This window comes from Cuculus canorus, chromosome 23 (genome assembly GCF_017976375.1).
Source record: "Cuculus canorus isolate bCucCan1 chromosome 23, bCucCan1.pri, whole genome shotgun sequence".
NCBI lineage: Eukaryota > Metazoa > Chordata > Aves > Cuculiformes > Cuculidae > Cuculus > Cuculus canorus.
In genome coordinates, this window is record NC_071423.1 from 5,556,310 (window position 1) to 5,576,358 (window position 20,049).

Here is a 20,049-nt window from a genome sequence, read left to right on the forward strand (position 1 = left end):
AGGCTGCTCTAAAGTCTCCTCAGAGCCTTCTCTTCTTCTTTCCCAAGTTTTGGAAAAGGGGTGAGATAATAGCAATGATTTTCCAATCCTTTCCTCCAACCCTTTTCCTAGAAGGATCAGGAGACTCATCTCTGTACGTGTGCTAGTCATAAGCCGAGCCTGACCCTCCTCAATCCAGACACTTTCTACAGCTTTTTGGGGGGAGAAATTAAGACCTTGTAAGGGTGCAGCATCAGCAAGAGCAGTTTGTTGCAGTGACCCCTCTTCATCAATGACACACCTCTCATTTTTCCCCCAGAATGAGCCTTCTGGCCAACAAGACTCAACAGCAAAAATATTTGATGTTTGATTTTATGCAAAACACAAACGCAAAGTGAAAAGGTTTCACTTCAAAACATTTTACTGTACAGAGCTCCCCACGGAAGACTTAAATCTCTTCCTGAAGTGTCCACAAAGCCTTTTCACCAGGACAAACCATCTCTCCTGCAAACAACGTTTTCATCACAAGTTTGTATTACTCTGTTCTACGCATAACAAATCCCCACGTGCTCACTTGCTGTTAGTTAGGCTGTACATTTCTCAAGTGAAAAATAGTTTATAGCCAGACACGGAACTAAGCAAGCAGACAGCACTTAAGAGATCAATACCAGCCCCAGCTTTCAGCCCTTCGCTAAGAATGAGATGCACACTAACAGCTCCTTGGGATGGATCATCAATATATTTACTCGCTATTGAATCTGTTTGTGTGGTGTTTGTTGAGAAGCGAAGTGTTAAAATCCACTCCCTGGCCATTACCCCGTGGATCTGTGGGGCAGAAGCGGTGGTGATGGAACGCAGATGGATGGCTCAGTGTGCCCAAAGGACAGTGAATTAAACGGAGCACTGAGTGGCCTGAGAAAGAGCTCACGGGAATCAGAGCAGTGGTGCTTTCAACCCTGTGCAAAGGGCAGTAGCGAAGAAATGTGGGAAGTAATCCAATATCATAGTGGTGGGGTGTTTTTCTAAGCCACGGGAACTTTTACTAGCCTTCGTTTCCTAACCACATCCACACAGAGATATCACACAAGTGCTCTTCTGATCCAAGAGCACAGGTCCAAAGAAAGCCAGGGCACGTCTGGCATGCAGAAGCAAAAGAAAACCTGGCTCTTCCTGCTTCCCATTTACAGATCCCAGAGTGTTTACAAATATCAGTAGACCAGTGAGTGACCATCCCAAACCTATCATAGAAATCTTTTTTTCTGGTTACTGGGAAAGCCTCTTCTCCTTCCCCCACCCTGGATGCAACAGGAAAAATAACCCTGCAGAAAATAAGACGTGCAGCAAGATTCATGTGAAATTTTATATTATTTTTGCCTGCGAACAGAGTGCTGAGAATCCACTGCTGTACAAACGCCCCAAACATGGGCGAGGAAGGTCCTTTGGCAGGTACAGCTGCCTTTCACCCCAAGTTTGGGGCGCTGTAGGCAATGCTCTGAGCCATCCCTGCAAGCACGAGGACAATCCTTTCAGTCCACTCAAGACTTGGAGACGCTGCTAACGCTAATGAGAGAAGAAACACCTCGTGCTGGAGCAGCACTTACCCTTCCCTTCCCAAAGAAGGTCAGTGGCAAAGGCAGGAACGCTGCTCGATTCACCCAAGTGACTTTGGACACCTCAAAGACACGATTTTCATGAGGCCTAAGGGTCAACGACTTTGGTCTTCTGAAGAGTCTGAACAGTGCGCTCAAACCCAAGCCTTTTAGAGGATTTATGTCCTATTACTGCTCCTTTCAGAAGGCACCAGTGACACACACTGCCTCAGCTGTCAGCGTTGGCAGCTCTTGGTTAAGAACATGATATAATCATCAGTATATTTATCGGCAGGGACAAAAGAGTAAAATGTATTTGAACAAGGGAAAAAGGGGAGGATGGAGACCTGCGATTAATTTTAGAAAGAAGCTGCAAGTTGCACAGTCACAAAGCGGAGGCTGGAATGTGGTTTTCCAGAGTTTGTAAAGACTCATTTAATTTCTATAGAAGCTGAGCAGCAAACAGGTAATTTTCTCTGCAAACTGCTTCTATCACCTCTGTAATGCTCTGCAAGAGGAATGTATTTCCCTCGCGTCTTCTTAATCCCCTGTTATTTTCATTATAAATTTAATTAAGCTCTGCTAGAGAACATTCTATGACATATGAGCCGAGTTTTGTTTCTTCTGTCAGAGCAGTGACAGCCATGAGCTGCTGAGTTATGTGGCAATTGGATTTCTCTTTTCGGTGTAAATATTTCCAATGATATTAAGCAGTGGAGGCATTGACTTCCCCCAACTGAATCAATATCACTCGAGCCAAGAGCCAGCGCTGTACAGAGAAGGTCTGAGGGTCCCACAGCTCCTGTTTTGCAGAGCACCTCGAGAGGCGATTAGCTCCCTGCAAACCAGGTAAACGCGAGCAGCTCCGGCCCAAAGCTTCCAATGCAGCCACGTGCACAGCACAAATGAACGCAGAGGAACATCCGACTCTTGGTTGTGGAATTGGCCCTTGAGGACCCTCCCCAGGTTAGAGCACAGCTGAACACCGCTTCCTCGCGGCAGCCTTCTCTCTGCGCCGGCCCTCATCGCAAGGGGTTATTATTCCAAGGAGGGCTCTTCCGAATGCCCTCTTTGTTTCACTCGGGACCGGTTACCAAGCAACATGTGCTGTACTATCGATGTTCCAATAGAGCATATGTTGAATGGGTCATTTCTGTTCTGGTGTTCTCTTTGTCAGTTTTGAAGAGAAGATTTATTCCAGGCTAATTCCCCATTTCTAGCATCCTGCTCATTTTATATGGGTACTTGAGAGTATTGGATAAAATTTATCAAATCACAGAATTACCGGAGTCCCGCGTTACAAAAATTATGGTTGAGGACAGCTATTGTTATAATTGCTGTTTACGTTACCATGCAGAGACTCTCAAAGCAGGATCTAGGCTGTCTGGTATCAAAACCAAACCCATGCTCCCTCCAAAGCCTGGGTTCCATTTTAACCAAGAGACTTTGGAGAACATCTGCCTGTGTTCTGCCCAACCAGCAGCTGGTGGGGTCACTGAATCAGCAAAGCCAGAGGTTTGCTAGAGCTCAGCACTTGCAGACACGTCCAGATTGCTGAAGACCCATACGACTTGCTTTCTAGATTTTAGCTGCAGGATTCTTAGAGCTGGACGTGAACACCAAGAATAAAACCCAAACCATCCTTATTGAATAATTAAGCCTCTAATGCCTGGCATTGCTCAGCATTTGTGAGGGATTCTGGTGTCCTAAACCTTTCACCTTTGCTTCCCAAGAAAAGAGGAAAGGATAAAAAAAAGATCATAGAACCATGGAATGGGTTGGGGTGGAAAGGACCTCATCCTGTTGCACCCCTGCCATGGGCAGGTACACCTCCCACTGGACCAGAGGGCTCCAAGCTTCATCCAACCTGGCCTTGAACATCTCCAGATCACATGACATTAGCTAACATCAAGGTCAGAGATGTAAAAAACATATCAATAAAAAAATATATAATACCCAAAGTCCTTCACTTTCCACATCAAATTAGCTCGTTCCCCAGCTGCTTTCCTGTTCCTCCCCTCATCTATCACCAATGGCATCGCAGGAATAGGCAGAGATCAGCAAAGAAGCGCATGCATATGGATAAGGCACGGGGAAGCGAACCATATGCTTTTAATTCTGATGTCTCTACAACTCAGCAAAAGCAACAATTGTGATCAGCGCATCCAGGCTGGGAAACGCGTTCTGTGCACAGCAAGCAGGAGTCAGCCCTTCACGCCTGGCTTCCCCTCACCCCCAGCTGCTACCTGGAGATTAAAGGGAGTGAAATGAACAGCAGAGGTTCCCATCACAAATCTGAACCCTTGAGATCGTGTATTTTTTTGGGGGGAAAAAAACCACCAGGAAACCCAAACCACAAAAAACCATGAAACGCCAAACACCTCCCTAAAAAAACAAAAACCAAACCAAAAAGAGCCCAAATCACCCCCCTCACACACCCTAGACTGGCTTCAGTTTTGAGTTATTTGGCTGTTGAGTATTTTTTTCTCTTTTTAAAGACATTCCTACCACAGAACAGGGAGACTCGCATCCCTGCTGCCAGTCACATCCATCATCTTGCAGAATTTCAAGCATCGCTGCCAAGAAAAACATCTTCAAAGTGATACTGGAGTAAAATGTCGCACCAAGGGAGAGCTATCTGTCTACGCCTCATCCTTCTTTAACGTTACGCCTTTGACAGCTTAACAACAGCTCAACAGCTCAGGTCTCCGCACGAGATTTCCAGGCTGTTTCACTAGGAAAAGTATGACATTTTAATTAGAGGCAAAGCTTCCGCTTTGCTTCGAACACCCCTCTGTTTGATGCTAGGCACGGCGAGCGCTGTTCCGGTGGCACGGCACGTGGCTTCAGTGGTGGCTGCACACGGTTGAGTCCTGCTCTTCCCACCAAAGCTCCAGGCACCCCTGTGAGCAGCACTGCTGGTGCTAATGGGGTCTTTCCACAGAAAAAGAACCTGTCCTGTCCTCCCCACCCTACCCAGGAGCCACCACCAGAAGCTCAGCCTGGAGAAGAGAAGGCTTGGGGAGACCTTAGAGCGGCTTCCAGTATGGAAAGGGGCTCCAGGACAGCTGGGGAGGGGCTCTGCATCAAGGATTGTAGTGATAGGATGAGGGGAATGGTTTTCAGCTGAAAGAGGGCGGATTGAGATGAGTTTTTAGGAAGAAATGTTTTCCTGTGAGGGTGGGGAGGCCCAGGTCACCCAGAGAAGACACGGATGCCCCATCCTACATGAACGTCCAAGTGTGAGGGTGTTGAAGGACCCCCTTAGGGGAACAAAACTGAACTATTTCCTTAGCAAGGGTTACTGTGAAGGAGTTCTCCCCTAGAACACGTGTATATTATCCAGACAGCCATCCCCAATTTTGCCGTGGTTAATGCCACGTAATGCAATTTGCTTTCAGTGTGTCACTGAATCCAAGAAGGTAACCATAACATCAGCAAGATGTGTGCAAAGGCTTATCATTTTCATTCTCCTGTAACGCAAAGCCATCAGAAACAGAAGATATTAGCCACAATCCTGCTCCCTGCACGGTTTAAGCAATAAAAGCATATTGAAATCAAGCTCATTTCGAGGCACTGAGAAGCACAGGGAGCAGACAGGACAAATACAGTATCATTTCACAAAGCTCAGCAATTGCGAGGAGATTCAAAACAGGAAATTGCAGGCTTTCCCCTACTACCAAGAAATGGATAACCCCACGCAGCCACCTCTGTGCGGAAGGTCCACTGGAGGTGGGTGGCATTCCGAGAGTCACTTCGGACCTTTGTATTTAGACTTCAATTTGCCACCTTCCCTCAATTCCTTGGGCACTGCCTTAATGTAAGAGGTGTCATTATTGCAGAAGATATCATTATCCTTCCTCTCTTCAAGTGATGAGTAAGGAAAAGCAGTAGCAGCAGAACAGCCTCTTTCAAACACTGCCTGTGCCCATGTCTTGCACGGAAGACAGGGAATGCTTAGCAGCCAACACTAGGAAGCAGCTCTGGATTTCAGAGCCAAACAGATGGCTTTAACTATTTGGCAGGGAAATACTATAATGGCTAAAAAAAAAAAGATGAGGAGTGTATTGAGCAAGCGATGCTCCCCCATCACCTACAGGGCGATTCTGCAGCTGCTCTCTCTGGGCAGAGCACTCCATCGGTACAAAAGTGAACATCATCCACGAGCAAGAACTAAGACGGGAGCTGTCTGAAATGATTCGGTTCACGCCTATGCGGTCTTTGCACAAGGCATCCCTTCGGGAGATAAAACTGGGGAAAGGAAGGAAGAAAACTAAGGAGATAACAGCACAGATGATAGGAAGTTCACTCCGTGTCTTATGATGGGTACAAGCTACACAGTTCTTTGTCTCAGTTCCAGCAGCCTCTAATCCCTCTCTGTACGTCCCCTTTCCTCCTCCACCCCTTTGAAAAGGAGTATCTTAAGCTGATTTTGGAAGGCGGAGAGCCTGAGCAGGCAGGCAAAGACTATTTCCATTCTTGAGTACCTCAAGCTCGCTTTTGATGCAAAAAAAAAAAAAAGGTACATTTTTTTAAGCTCCCTGAAAAATGGAACCTCAGCAGCATTTCAATTCATAACCCGCACGGCGCCTTGCTTCGCCCATGGCAAATGCTAAAAATGAATCATGTTAATATAGCTCACTTTTAAATAGTATCTCAGGGTTTTGCCTTGGTGTCAAAGCATCACGTAAAACAGAGTTCAACTGTATTACACAATAATATTTTAAGTTAATATGAAAGTGAAATTAGCAGAGTTTGAGCTTTTTAACCTTTTCAAGATGCGGATGATATCAGGCAGCACTGAATGAATCACTTCAACATCTTCCTACCATCCATTTTCTCACAGCATACGGTTCACTCGAAAACAGCGTCAGCTATAACCCTTCATAATGTAATAAATTAGGTTTTTTTACACAGCCAGAAGAAAACCTTTTGGCCTACAAGAAACGTGAAAGGTTTCCTTCAAGATATAAAAGCGGATCACTGCAAGGCCACATTGCACAGACACCGATCGCGTTCCCAGCGCGCAGGGCAGGGCGCTGGACCCCCATCCAAGCAGGAGGCAAGCCTGGAAGCCAAAGATTTCTATGCCCTGCAATAAGAGGGGAGGATAAAGGGGCAGCTTCCTACCTCTGGGGTTCAGGAAAGCCCCTCGTGCTCTCCACAGCTGGTTGCAGCCTCTCCCACAGAAAAGCAGCCCATCCCACCCTCGGGGATGCAGGCTGCCCCCAGCGCGTCATAACGTCCTCGTGATACGTTCCACTGGTCAGATGTCAAAAGGAAAATAAATGCATGAGAAGCAGATAGGAGTTATTTAATAGCAGACAATCACACCTCCGGATCTTCTGTTGAGTGTAGCCCAGAGAGCTTCAGCGGATAAAGCTGATGTGAGGAAAAGCCTGCGGTGCCGAACAACACAACACAGCCGTGTTCTCATGGAGCATCCCAAACCGGACGTTCTGCTCTGTCCTGATCAAACAACCACCAGCTATTCCTGGACAAGAAGCATTTCTCAGACGCACCACGCCTAGAGGAAGCCACCAGACAGAACCTCCCTGTACCAGAGCAGTTCTTGGCCAGAACTGAATCACAGCTCCCTTTGGTATTTCATATACCACTCACCCTTGTGAGATAAAGACCCACTACAACAGTTCTGCATGGCCAAAGCACTACAGACAACTCCGGAAACACAGAGAGACCAAGAAGAGCTGCTGGTGTCCAGCTAGAGAAGAAAGCTCCAGCGCAGTCACATCCCTCAGCACAAGCGCCACCACTGGAGCTGGAACACTTCTCTGTCCAGACCTGGTAAACCTGTTTCTTTGGAACCCACCACCCTTTAGCCATAGGAAGCAAATTCCATGTTTGCATTATTGCTTTGGCTTCTTTACCGCGACCTGAAGTGCACTGCATACACAAGGAGACATTCTCCATCTATTTCTCCATCTATAAAGGAGTAAAAGCAATTCTTGTTAATGCCTCCAAGGTAATAACGTCCACCCTCTCCTCTGTGGAGCTGCGGATTGTTTGTTTACATTGCAACACCTTTCTAGCTAAGAGGATGAAAGAAAGCTGCCAACCCAGGTGTGTTTCGGGAGCACTTAGCAAGCCATGGAAAGATTGACACAAGCTGCACAGAAGAGCTACTCACCATGACAAAAGAATCGAATCCATAATGAATATATGTTCTCCAGAGAAGCAAGCTCTAGAACACCTGAATTGAGTCCATAAAGAATATATGTTGTCCAGAGAAGTAAGAAAGCTCTAGAACATTTGAATTGAGTCCATAAAGAATATCTTTCTGCAGAGAAGTAAGCAAGCTCTAGAACATCTGAATTGAATCCATAAAGAATATATGTTCTTCAGAGAAGTAAGCAAGCCCTAGAACATTTGAACTGAATCCATAAAGAATATATCTTCTCCAGAAATATAAGCAAGCCCTAGAACATTTGAATAGAATCCATAAAGAATATCTTTCTCCAGAGAAGCAAGCAAGCTCTAAAACATCTGAATTGAATCCATAAAGAATATATGTTCTCCAAAGGAAGCAAGCTCTAAAACACTCAAATTGGATGCATAAAGAATATGTTCTCCAGAGAAGTCAGCAAGCTCTAGAACATCCTCCTGATGGGTATCAATTACTTCCCAGCAGAGACATTGCCCTGACAACAGCCAGTTCTCTTGTGTATGAACTGTTCAGTCACAGCTTCTCTGGGGTCAGAAAGCCTCCCCTGTTCTCCAGCCACCAACTGAGCAACCTCCACTGCTGAGCAACTCCCCCGACTCCTCACCACCAAACCCAACCCCAACAGATGGGACCCGACAGAGAAATAGGATGCATTTGTCAAAAAGCCTGTTCTTCTCATCCACAGAAACCTATTTTCAGGAATAAAAAATCAATTCAGTACCTTAAGCACCGCTTTCCAGAAGACTCCACTCCCTCAGAGACTGCAGGAAGGCTCTTGGAGACCCCACCCTGTGAGCTAATCCCCACACCGGGTCATTATTAACCCCAGCTGCCCCTCCTCCAGGCCAATCACCTGCTAATGGTCCCAGCTGCCCTGTGCTCTTCAAAAACTAACAAAGGGGAGGAGGGGTTGGGGTAATACCAAATAGATTCTGCTTTTCTAAGTAGAAAGAGCTCTTTCAACCCATTTGTGGGACTCCCACAGCTGAGTTTTGTTGCCAGGACTGGGGTTTGTTGGCAGCCCTCAAGGCGAGGAACAGGATTTGGAGCTGCACCCACTTTTGGGGTTACCCTCAGAGCATCTTTCTAACTGCAGCCTCAGCGGTTAAAGGGTGGAGTGGGTCCGAGAGTCCTTTGAGTGCTCAGGGAAAAAGCTCTTGGCTCTTATATTTTTTTTTTCTGAAGGTCAGAGTGGAATTAATTCTGGAGTTCCTTTTATCTGCATTGCATTTAAATACTTCAAAGTAGTCATTTCTCTTCCTCGTTTTATTTTATTCTTGTTACAGCAATGAGGTGTCAGCAAAGCTGACACATTGCTGCACCATATGCTTGGTGCCTATTTCCAGCAGCAGGTGAGAATCTCATGATTCAATTCCCACCTGGGCCAAAGCCGTTTTACACCAACCTGCTCTGTAGGAAAACATGGGATAAAAGCAATAAAACCTGTGGAAGATGTCTATATACGGGTGATTGTGCACAATTGCAGCGTGTCCCACATGGGAAGGGAGTACAGATACCCATTTCCATCCCAGCACTGTAAGTATTAAAACAGGAAAGCATTGCCTAAAGCCAGCATCACCAAGACAAAACGTTCTACAAGCTTGATCAGATTCTGGAAAATAACTTGTCAGCTTCTTTCTGCAGCTCCATTTTCTTTAAGTCTTTTAGTGTCCATGCTTAGAAAGTTGCATTTTATAAAAAGAAAGCTATTTTCCCGTAATCACCAGGTGACAGAGGCAGGGACACCTTCCACTGGTGGCTTAAGTCATTGCACCTGGTATCGGAAAACTCAAGTCATCAATGCCAGGCTTGATGAATCTACAAATCTGTCCTTCCTGAGACAAACCTCGCTCTTGGAACCTTAACATCATTCACCAGAGTCCTGTTCCCTGATGGATTTACCACCGAGTCCTTGCCTTGAAGCAGCGTAATGATGTTTTCCCTCTGATGTCTGATTGCCAACTGCAGGGCTGTACAGCCAGTGATATCTTCCACATCGAGCAGAGCACCGGCCTTAATCAAGGTCTTTATGATGGCCATATTGCCTTTGAGGACAGCAAGGTGCAGTGGCGTCCAACCCATTTTGTTCTTAGCATTGACATCTGCCTTACACTCCAGAAGATTGATGACAGTCAAAAAGGAGCCTCGCTGGACCGCAAAGTGGAGGGGGGTCCACTCTGACTTCTCAGCGATGTTGGGATCTGCCCCGCATCTCAACAGCTCACAGACCACCGGCTCATCGCTGTAGCGAGTAGCCAAGTGAAGTGGTGTCCAGTCCATGCTTCCTTTGGCATTTAGTTTGGCGTGGCTGTCTTTGAGCAGATGGATAATTTCAATGTGTCCTTTGAAAGAAGCCAGGTGCAGGGGAGTCCAACCTTTGTCTGTCCTCAGCTCCACGTTGGCTCCATATTTGATGAGTTTCTCACAGATGAGATACTTCCCTCTCGCCACAGCCAGGTGCAGGGCACTGTAATAGTTTTGATCAAGGCTGTTGACAGAGGTCCCGTTCTTCAGCAAATAATGGACTACCCTGAACTTCCCCCTCTCCACGGCCACATGAAGTGGGGTTCTGTGGTTCTTCTGCTTTTTCTCCAGGTCTGCTCCTTGACTGGCAAGCAGTTTCACCAAGCTGACGTGTCCAAAGCAAGCTGCCACGTGGAGGGCAGTTTTTCCATCAACCTCCTGGGTGTTGGAGTCAGCCTGGCGAGACAGCAGTACTCGGGCCACGTTCTCAAAGTTGTTCTGTGATGCCAAGTGCAGAGGAGTCCACCCATCGTGCTCCTGAGCGTTTACCTGTGCCTGGTGGTCCAGCAAGAGGCGGACAATTCTGTCATCCCCATTCTGAGCAGCAAAGTGAAGAGGTGTCCAGCCATCATCATCAGGCATATTGACGTCTGCATCGTGCTCTATCAGTGCTGAGCAGATCTCTGGTGACCTCTTCTGAACAGCCATAATGAGTGGGGTGTAGCCACAGACTGCCTGGCTGTTCACGTTGGCTTTACAGCTCAGGAAGAACTTCACCTTTTCCACATTGCCCTGCATCACCATGAAGTGAAGCAAAGTGAGGCCATTTTCATGGACTCTACTGATTTCTTCAGCCAGGATGTCTTCTGGACTTTCGGCTTCACTGTAGGAAGGTGGGATACGAACCTTCTGATCATCAATTTCTAAACGCAGGGGAAACGAAATAGGAGAAACAGAGTAAGAGAAAGTGAAATAGCTTCGTGTGCGTAAGATGGGAGGGAGAACAAGTGAATCTTTATAGCGTGGAATGAGGTATTCTGGACATAGAGAATGAGGCAAGACCACTATATGCAGCCTCTTAGAAAGCAGTGGAACATTTGGCCTCTCCCTCGTGGAAACCATACCCGCTAGTTTCTGTACAGTTCATTTTAGAATCATGGAATGGTTTAGGTTGGAAGGGACCTCAAAGCCCATCCAGTCCCATCCCCTGCCACAGGCAGGGACACCTCCCACTGGATCAGGGGCTCCAAGCCCCATCCAACCTGGCCTGGAACCCCTCCAGGGATGGGGCAGCCACCACTGCTCTGGGCACCCTGGGCCAGGGCCTCCCCACCCTCACAGCAAAACATTTCTTCCCAAGATCTCACCTCAATCTCCCCTCTTTCAGGTCAAAACCGTTCCCCTTCACCCTGTTGCTGATCCAGAGCCCCTCCCCAGCTTATATTTTCCTTAACTTTATAAAAAAAAAGGAATCATCCACACAGACAACTTTCTCAAGCCACATTCTCGTCACTGGAGAGCGATAAACAGGCTGTTTTGTGGAGGCTCCCCCTGTATTTTTGCAGTATAATAAAAGCTCCCCACTTACCACCACTTCTGGAGTCTCGGGGGAAGGGGAACTCTTCTTTGTCACTCTCATTTTCAGGAAGGGGAAAAGAAAAAGCCGTAAGACAAAGTTGCTTGTTTGCATTCAGTCACATTTACACAGAGTTCTTCCTTGCTGCTGCTCTAGAATTTTGCATTGCCCTTCGAGGGGGGTTTACCCAAACCTGTTATTGCACCCAAAACTCAGCTGAGCAAATCGTGACGCTAACAGGAATGTGGGAGCCTGAAAATGATCTCTGAATACCGATGAGATTTTCCTCCTTTTACTCATTTGCTCCCAAACACACATATATTCTGCTTCCTTACGGCAGCACGTGCCCCTGGCAGCATCCCAGCTCATCATTTCCCTCGCGGCACAGGGAACCCAAACACCCCCTCAGTCCTCTCTACTCTGGCATCTTGTTTCTTGCTGACTGCACAACTCAGCAGACCCTCAAAATAGCGATGGTCCTCAGGTGCCACTTCTCCCCGTGGAAGCTGCCTTCCAGGCACGATTGGACTGCAGTAGCAGGGCAAAGAAATGCGGCTACCCTGAAAACTGATTATTTTCTTAGAGAAGCGCAGGGATCGAAGTATTTGGTTTTTTTCTTCTACAGGAGTTGTTTAAACTGGAATGTCGTCCGTTCCATGGAGCTGGAAAATGGACATCTGAGTGCGTGTGCCAGCATCATGAGGGGAACTGCTGCGATTCTGTGTCTGCTTGAGCTTCTTTTAATGACCCTACACGATAAACCATTTCAGGCAATCACAGAGTAAGTTCAGGTTGGAAAAGATCTGGATCATGAAGTCCAACCATAAACCTAACACTGCCAAGTTCACCACTAAACGATATCCCTAAGCACCACATCCCCATCTCTTTCAAATCCCTCCAGGGATGGGGACTCCACCATTGCCCTGGGCACACCTGCAAAACTTCATCTGAGAAGGCAGAAAGAGGGCTCTTCCTCTCAGACTGTCTATAATTTAACACATTGACCAACTTGCTAAATCTGTTTACACTCTTCCTATCCCCATAAATGATTTACGGATGCTCAGCCTCTGCAAACACACTGCACAAAGGTTGCTGTTTGATGATAAACGGCGATGAGAGAGGAAACATCCTCCAGAACTGGCAAGAACAGGGAAAGCACTCAGTGGAAATTCCTTCCTCACCTGCTTGTTCCCAGAGATGGCAGGCTTGTGGGACATCTTCCTAACCAGGCGCTCGTTCTCCGGATCCACGACAAGGCTTTGTATCAGCGAGAGCAGCATGTCTGTTTCTACAGGGATATCTGCAGAGCAAAAAGACTGTTAGCTCTGCAGCCCACCCAGACGGTCAGAAGCCCATCAGGACCCATCTGTGGGATTCTTCCCCATCTCCTCCACATGGGCAGGAAGAAAGAGGGAGAAAGAGGATGTGTTGACAGCAAATGGGTACCAATTTAACTGGCAAATAGTTATATGTGATTTTATCCGTTATAATTATATGTAGTTTTACAAGGAGAGGCTGAGAGAGTTAGGATTGTTCAGCCTGGAGAAGACAAGAGAAGAGAAGACTCTGAGGAGATCTTATAGCAACTTTCCAGTACCTGAAGCGGCTACAAGAAACCTAGAGAGGGACTGTTCACAAAGGCTTGTAGTGATAGGATGAGGGGCAATGGGTATAAACTGGAGAGGGACAGATTTAGACCAGACATAAGGAGGAATTTCTTCACCATGAGAGTGGTGAGACACTGGAACAGGGTGCCCAGAGCAGTGGTGGCTGCCCCATTCCTGGAGGCATTCAAGACCAGGTTGGATGGGGCTTGGGGCAGCCTGGTCTAGTGGGAGGTGTCCCTGCCCATGGAGGAAGAGTTGGAACTAGATGCTCTTTAAGGTCCCTTCCAACCCGAACTATTCTGTAATTCTATGATTATCTCCCAGTTGTTAATTCATGCTGCCAACCTTTGGCTAATCCAGATCACAATCAGCTACTACACCTGTAAAGCTTGGCCGTTGCTTCGGGTCTTGGTCCCAACACCTCTTCATCAAGTCAACCATCTGCTGGCATTCCCCTGGCCAGTCATCGCTGATGGGTTCTAGGCAGGGCCTCTTCCCTGCAGCAACCTTGACAATAATGGCCATCATGTTGGCTCCTGAAAAACAGCAACGTGCACAGGGCTTTTTCTCTGTGAAGACGGCTGCGATAAATGTTTAATAAGTGCAGAGCACGTAAGAAATGTTCATATTTACCTGCATAAGGTTTCTTCTGCATAAGTACCTCCCAAATGACAATTCCAAAGCTGCAGGCAATGAGACATCATGAGCAATCACTCCCATATGCACACGAACATGAAATTCACTTATTGCTTTCATCTTCTTGAGAAATTGGAAAATTAAGAAAGAAGTTCTTCAGGACGGAAGGATTTCATCCCCCACACCAGAAGGACAAGACCTTATGAATCATCACATCTCTCTCTGATGCCTCATATCTCTGAAGGAGTGACTTAAAGCATTTCTTGTGAAAGTCAGGCTCTCGATGCCTCTCTTTCTGCTTTCACATTGGGTTTCAGAGTCTTTGACTACCGCAAGCTCATGCGGCCATGCAAATCCTCCTCTGCTCTTGTCTTGGGTTACTGCGTGGTGGCTAAGGAGCTGATGAATTCCAGATTCATCACATGTGATGTAGATGTATATTCATGATATGCAGCTTGTGTGAGCGGGGACAAAGCACTTTGGCCAAAAGGAAAAAAGCCAAGTTGAAATCTTTTCTTTACTGCACAAAATGAGCTGAACACTGAAGAAGACAAGCAATATTACAGTTGTTTTAAAAGAAAAATAAATCTAAGCAGCGAGTGCTCTGACAGAGCAGGCATTGTCAGTGCTGGGCTCTGCTCTTACTCTGTTTCTACAAGAACTTCCAGCCACCCAAGGGGTGTGATGGAACCTGAGGCGATGCTGTCTGCGCTCCCACGGCATCGGCGCTGCATAGAGGTGCAGTCGGCAAAAAGTGTCGTTATCCCTCTCCCCCTCACTCTCCTCTCTGAGGCTGGAATGCCACATCTCACTCCCATTATGTTCCCCACCAAGGACATTAACCAACACAGAGAGCCTGGATATAAGCAAAAGCCAGGCAGCAGCCCCGTGTGCCCTCGGAACGGAAAGGCAGCCTTACCTGTACACATCGTATTTGATTCCTGGGGGCTTGCTGTTCTGGAGGAACATTTCGGGGGGGATGTAGCTCAAAGTGCCTCTCAAAGCAGAGCTTTCAATGTATTGCATTCGGCTGGACTGCTCCATCCATTTTGATAGCCCAAAGTCTGAGATCTGCGAGAAGAAAAAATGAGAGCCTCCCCAGTAACGCTGATGACCTCATCCCTCCTTATATTATCCAGGAGATACCTCCATCCTTCATAATCAGGGACATGAGGAGGTGCCCAGCCCCTGAAATGCGATAAAACCCTGGTAAAAATATAGTCGGTGTTTTTCTTGAGTCCAGCGGATCAGCATTTCCTCCTACGTTAGAGCCCTAAGTCCCCAGTTCAGGCACAGATTGTCTGCATGATCTTGAGATTACCCTAGAACTTGTTTAGCAGTTGCCTCTTACAAGCCCCGCTGGTCAATCTTTTATTGAGTATTCCTGAAGGACCTAACTTATTGGGATTCTGGACTCATTTGGCAGAAGAACCTGTCTCTTATTTGGGAAGTCGCCTGTCCCTACAGACACAGCATTAAGGTTGTACCTTGACGTGCATGTTCCCATCTAGAAGAACGTTCCCGGGTTTTAGGTCTAGGTGCAGCAAAGGCGGTGTCATGCTATGCAGGAAGTTCATAGCCAAGCCCATCTCATGGATAACCCGGAATTTGAGCTGCCAGGACATTTTGTGAGTGGGAAGGATTTTCTCCAAGGAGCCTCTCGCCATGTACTCCATCACTATCCCCAAGGGTCTGTTGCAGACCCCATAGATAGTGACAATGTGCTGGAATTTGATTTTCTCCATCTTGGTTGCCTCTTCCATCAGACAGTTCATACTGGTCCTGGAAAAATGAACGAGTGGAATGAAGAAATAGTATCAGTCAATTCACAGGCTGAATTACTTAATAGCAGCTTAGAAATATCCAGCCTTTCCAAGCAGCCCGGCCTACTCCAAAGAGATTCATCCCGATTTGCCCATTAAACTGGTGATAATACAATCCTAGAACGTACTTTTGCAGACTAAAATCTAACATATAACCTAAGGTGTTACGGCTTTTCAAAACGAGCTGAGGATTGCTTGGTCAAATTCAAGCAGGAGGCTCCTAAAGAAAGAGATCAGAACATCCATCTCGGTCCAGCTCTTACAAGACCTTCAGTTCTCACAAAAAGCCTTGCCCACCTGCTTGTTCTCATGCTATGGTGAGACTCCCAAGTGATGCTTCTCTTCTCAGGATGGTGCTGGGAGCAGGCACAGCGTGGTGAACCATGCCTTCTTCATACCCCGCGTGTCCGCAGGGCAGCCCCGGCGCAGCCAGGGCTCGATGACGCAGGAACCTGCTGAGCCTGAGCAGACGGAGGCTTGCACGGCCGGCGGGCACACCTCGGCTGTACCTCTACCTGCAGCTTTCTGTCCATGAGCACGGGGAATCTGCTCCCAAAGGGAGTCTAGACATGTTCCATCCATCACTGCCACTTTTGACAGACCTGTTTCACTAAACCTTTACATTTCCCAACCTGCTGAACGAGTTGGAGTGCCCAGAGCGTGCTGAGAGCAGCCAAGCAGTAAAGTGCCAAAACTTCATTTTAAAAGCACACCCTGGGAACAAATCTGAGCTTGCAACAACATTATTCCAGGCCATTAATAGCTGTAAACATAGTTCAGCTAAGCAAGTCCCACTGCCAGACCTCCCCCAGCAGGCTCCCCACCGTAAAGCAAACCTCTGTGCTGAGGAATCTCAGGTATTGTCTTTCCCACTGCAAAAGAAAGGCTTAACAGAGGAAGACAGTTGCAACCTGCAGCATAGAGGGATGCGGATTGATCCTTCCCCCTCCCAGGAAAATGATGGGCGTGGAGAAAGAGGCGACTTGTGTGGTTCTGATTCCTTTCTGGGGACAACCCCTGATCACTCGCTCCCAGGCACGCTGGGGGCTGGTGAGAGTTGACCTGCTGATGGAATGGTTTGGGCTGGAAGGGACCTCAAAGCCCATCCAGCTCCAACCCCTGCCATGAGCAGGGACACCTCCTACTGGATCAGAGGCTCCAAGCAGTTTGGCTGGATCCTGTAGTGCACCAGCATCCTGGGGAGGGAGCGAGGTCAGTCCAGGAGGAGGCATTGGTACTGTTAGTGCAGACAGGTGAGAAGGTACAGCGAGAAGGTGGGTGTTGGACAAGCAGGGTGACCCTCAAGAAATGAGGTTTGTAAGGGAGAAAAGCAAGAGCCATTATTAAAGGTACTGTCTACTGGTAGATATTCTTCCCACACTAAATTTGCAGATTTAGTTTTCCAAATCTTGCTGATAGTAGAAACAGTGGTTTTAAAAAGAAAAATCAATGCACATTCCTGTTCATTCAACCACATTCCCAGAATGTGCACTGCGAGCTGAAATAATCCAGGAGAGCCATATGATTAAATTCGCTACAATTGATATACACAGAAGTAAAACTGCTTAATTTGACTCATTTTTGTTTCCCTAAAAGAGAATGAAATGCAAACAAAACATCTGAAGAGTGTTAAGCAGCACAAACTGGGAGACGGTCACTGCTCCAAGGGAAGCAGCTCAGTCGCTGTCAGTAATACAACAAGAAAAGTTGTACAAGCGTTGTCATTTTTAACCAGGCAGGATCCTTGAATGGAATAAAATTTTAGGCTAAATACCTTCACTGCCTCTGATGTTTTTTCACCAGGACTGCCCGTATTGCCTGTGCATGGGCAGAGGTTGCTTTGCCCGGTCTCCAAATCCAATGGAAGAGCCTCCGCAGGTGAAAGCAAAGCAAAAAGGAGATGAAAGGTGTGGATGCACCACGGAGAAAGGAGCCTTTCTGCAGAGGGAGGTGAGCGCGGGAGCTTTGTGAGCCATCAAACAGCTAGAAATTCTCTGTCCTGCAGCTTTAAACCTGGTGATTTTAATGACTGATTTGGTTTCACAGATATCCATCAGTCCCGATGTCCAATGAAAGCCGTAAATAAACAATCAGCCTGGTTTTGCCCACACGCCCGTGTTTACTTTAAGATGCCTGCTTCAACCTCCAGATTTCAGAGCTAATTGTTCTGAATTTGTGTTCCTTCCCCACTTGCACACAGACACACACAGAAAGGAAAAGGCAGATCTCCAGATCATGAGTGTTTCTTCCACTCCCTTCGGGTGCCAACCCCTTGGCTTCCCAGGGAGAAGAACCCATCTGAGCATTTCCCTCAGAGTTTTAGCACCAAATCACTGTAAATGGCTTTAATTGACCATTCAAACTGTTACCTCTCCACGCTGGAGTCCTGCAGGAGGTACGGAGAGCATTTCACTGCATACACCGTTCTCCACTTCTTGTGCTTGACTTGGTAAACGTGCCCAAAGCCTCCGCTGGCCACTTTAATCCAGTCGTCTTCAAAATCCTCCTTATTAAAGACAGTTAAGCTGCCCAGTTGCCGGTCGCTTTCCGAAGTCATGGCAGAAGGGGCAGCCTGGCTGTCTGCCTCCTGCTCAGCCAGCGTCAGAGAGGAATAAAGGAGCTCTTCCTACTTCTGACTTGCACAGAGAAGTAGGGAGTTACCTGAGATGAGCCATGTTACCTACTGCCAAGAGGTGGATCCTAAGAGACGCTCTCATTTGGTATGCAGAATTAGCTGCGTTAATTAATTCCAGAGAATCGGAATGAGCTTGGCCAGGCTGGGTATGTGTCTGCATTTCCATACGGCCGCCCTCGCTCTCCTATCGAGCACTGGGTGGGCAAATGCTGGAAGGATAAGAGATGTAAAACAATGGAGAAAGGCACAAAGCTCTCATGCAGCATCACGTAAGTGAGCCAGATGAAGAAAAGAAGTAGAAAACTTTCCAGATGAAGGCAGAGAAGACCCCAGAACTGGCATGTGGCAAACATGAGCGTGTGAACCTGCGAAAATACGTGACTAGAAATACAACAAACACGGGGAGCCAGAGCGGTTACCTCAGGGGTAAATTGTGCTGGCGAATGCCTGCAAGGGGCATTGGAAGAAACAAGAGAATACGGAAGAGCTGGTCTGAGCGGTTTAACCATCACCACGTGAGAGCTGGGAACAGCATGTGTGCTTCCAGTTGCTTTATGTCTTAACTCCCCAGCTGTAAAAAAGGTTTAATGACGCTCATCTGGGTCTTGAGCGTATACGCCTTTAACAGCTCAGCACAGGGACTGTCTATGTAAGTCGATGTCAAACACAACGAGGCGCTGGTTCCTCAGTGTTATTGCAATACAAACAATAAATCGTATTTCTAAAGGGTAATTGTCATTGAGTCTTGACCTGGAACTGCTGCATATCAGATCTGAAGAAGTTCTTCGGGGTAAGACCGATCCAGGTAGAAGTGCAAACTACTTCTGTGTTAAGTTTGGCAGGAGGTGCTCTGGCAATGGGTCATCACTCACAACTGCAAGGCTTTAGGGAAAGAAGGAAAAGGGAAAAAGCCAGCCAGGCTCTGCAGCCTTTTAGGGGGAAGAAAGCATTAGAGGCTGAGGTGTGATTGTTTGATTCCCTGCCACTCCCTAAGCACTGCCCACCAAGTGTGATGCTTCTGCCTAGGTAGCATCCCCAGCCATCTCCATTCCTCCTTGCTGACACTCAACAGCCAACACACCTTCAGAGCCGAGGACAAGCACGATGGGACTCCATTCCCTCGTGTTCAGACACAGGCAGGGAAAAAACCTTACTGAAACGCTCAAGTTTTATTAAAGAAAGCTCAGGAAAAGGTGAGAGAGTGGAGGCAAACACTCCATGGCTGCAGAGCGGCAGCGGCTGTTGCTTCCCTGCCTCGGCAGAGCTTCCAGGTGAGCTGCATCTCCTGGCGATTAGCTCTGGCACATTCCAGGAGCTGGCTCAGCTTTAATAGCTTCAAAAGAAAATTATTATAAGGGAGACAACCACGCCACTCATTTACACCTTTGTGGGCAACAGCAGTTCACATTTCTTGAAATGAACCTTCCCTGCTTTTTCCCCAAACTGGGGAGCGATTCTACCCTCGTCCACCCTGAAGAACACCTGAACTGGGGCAGCGGTGCTCAAACTCAGGAGCTGGCAATGGCCATGCTCGCTGCTGAGTTTCCTAAGGCACAAGTTTGTGGTGCTTCTCTGAAGCTGATGGGAACACCACAGTTATCGATAGCCCTGCTCAGGCTCGAGATGCAGAAGGATGGAGGCTGAGATGGTCGAGGAGGGCTGGAGCCTTGGCCACTCTCGAAAACCCAGCCCCAATTCGCTTTGCACACTGGTCCTACAATGCACGCATCCTCAACTCCGCTCCTAACAGCTCACCACCCATCCCTTCGCCCCAAA

The 20,049-nt window shown here is 47.4% G+C and overlaps 1 protein-coding gene across 1 annotated transcript; it reads right to left on the reverse strand.

The window, feature by feature from the left end:
- Window positions 1-9,005: 9,005 nt before the first annotated feature.
- On the reverse strand, window positions 9,006-18,432 carry ANKK1 (ankyrin repeat and kinase domain containing 1). Its single transcript, XM_009569933.2, has 8 exons — window positions 18,008-18,432; window positions 15,303-15,597; window positions 14,735-14,886; window positions 13,813-13,862; window positions 13,560-13,715; window positions 12,754-12,872; window positions 11,585-11,630; window positions 9,006-10,919 (listed from the first exon to the last, which is right to left on the reverse strand). The coding sequence occupies exons 1-8, from the start codon at window positions 18,193-18,195 to the stop codon at window positions 9,571-9,573; spliced, it is 2,355 nt and encodes a 784-aa protein (XP_009568228.2). The 5' UTR covers window positions 18,196-18,432; the 3' UTR covers window positions 9,006-9,570.
- Between the last annotated feature and the right edge of the window lie 1,617 nt (window positions 18,433-20,049).

Excerpts from the sequence above, each read along its gene's own strand:
- ANKK1 (XM_009569933.2), bottom strand. The coding sequence starts at position 18,195 with ATGACTTCGGAAAGCGACCGGCAACTGGGCAGCTTAACTGTCTTTAAT. Across the intron at positions 12,873-13,559 it reads GCAACGGCCAAGCTTTACAG|ATATCCCTGTAGAAACAGAC; the intron begins GTGTAGTAGCTG and ends TTTGCTCTGCAG. Across the intron at positions 11,631-12,753 it reads CCATCTCTGGGAACAAGCAG|AGTGACAAAGAAGAGTTCCC; the intron begins GTGAGGAAGGAA and ends CCTGAAAATGAG.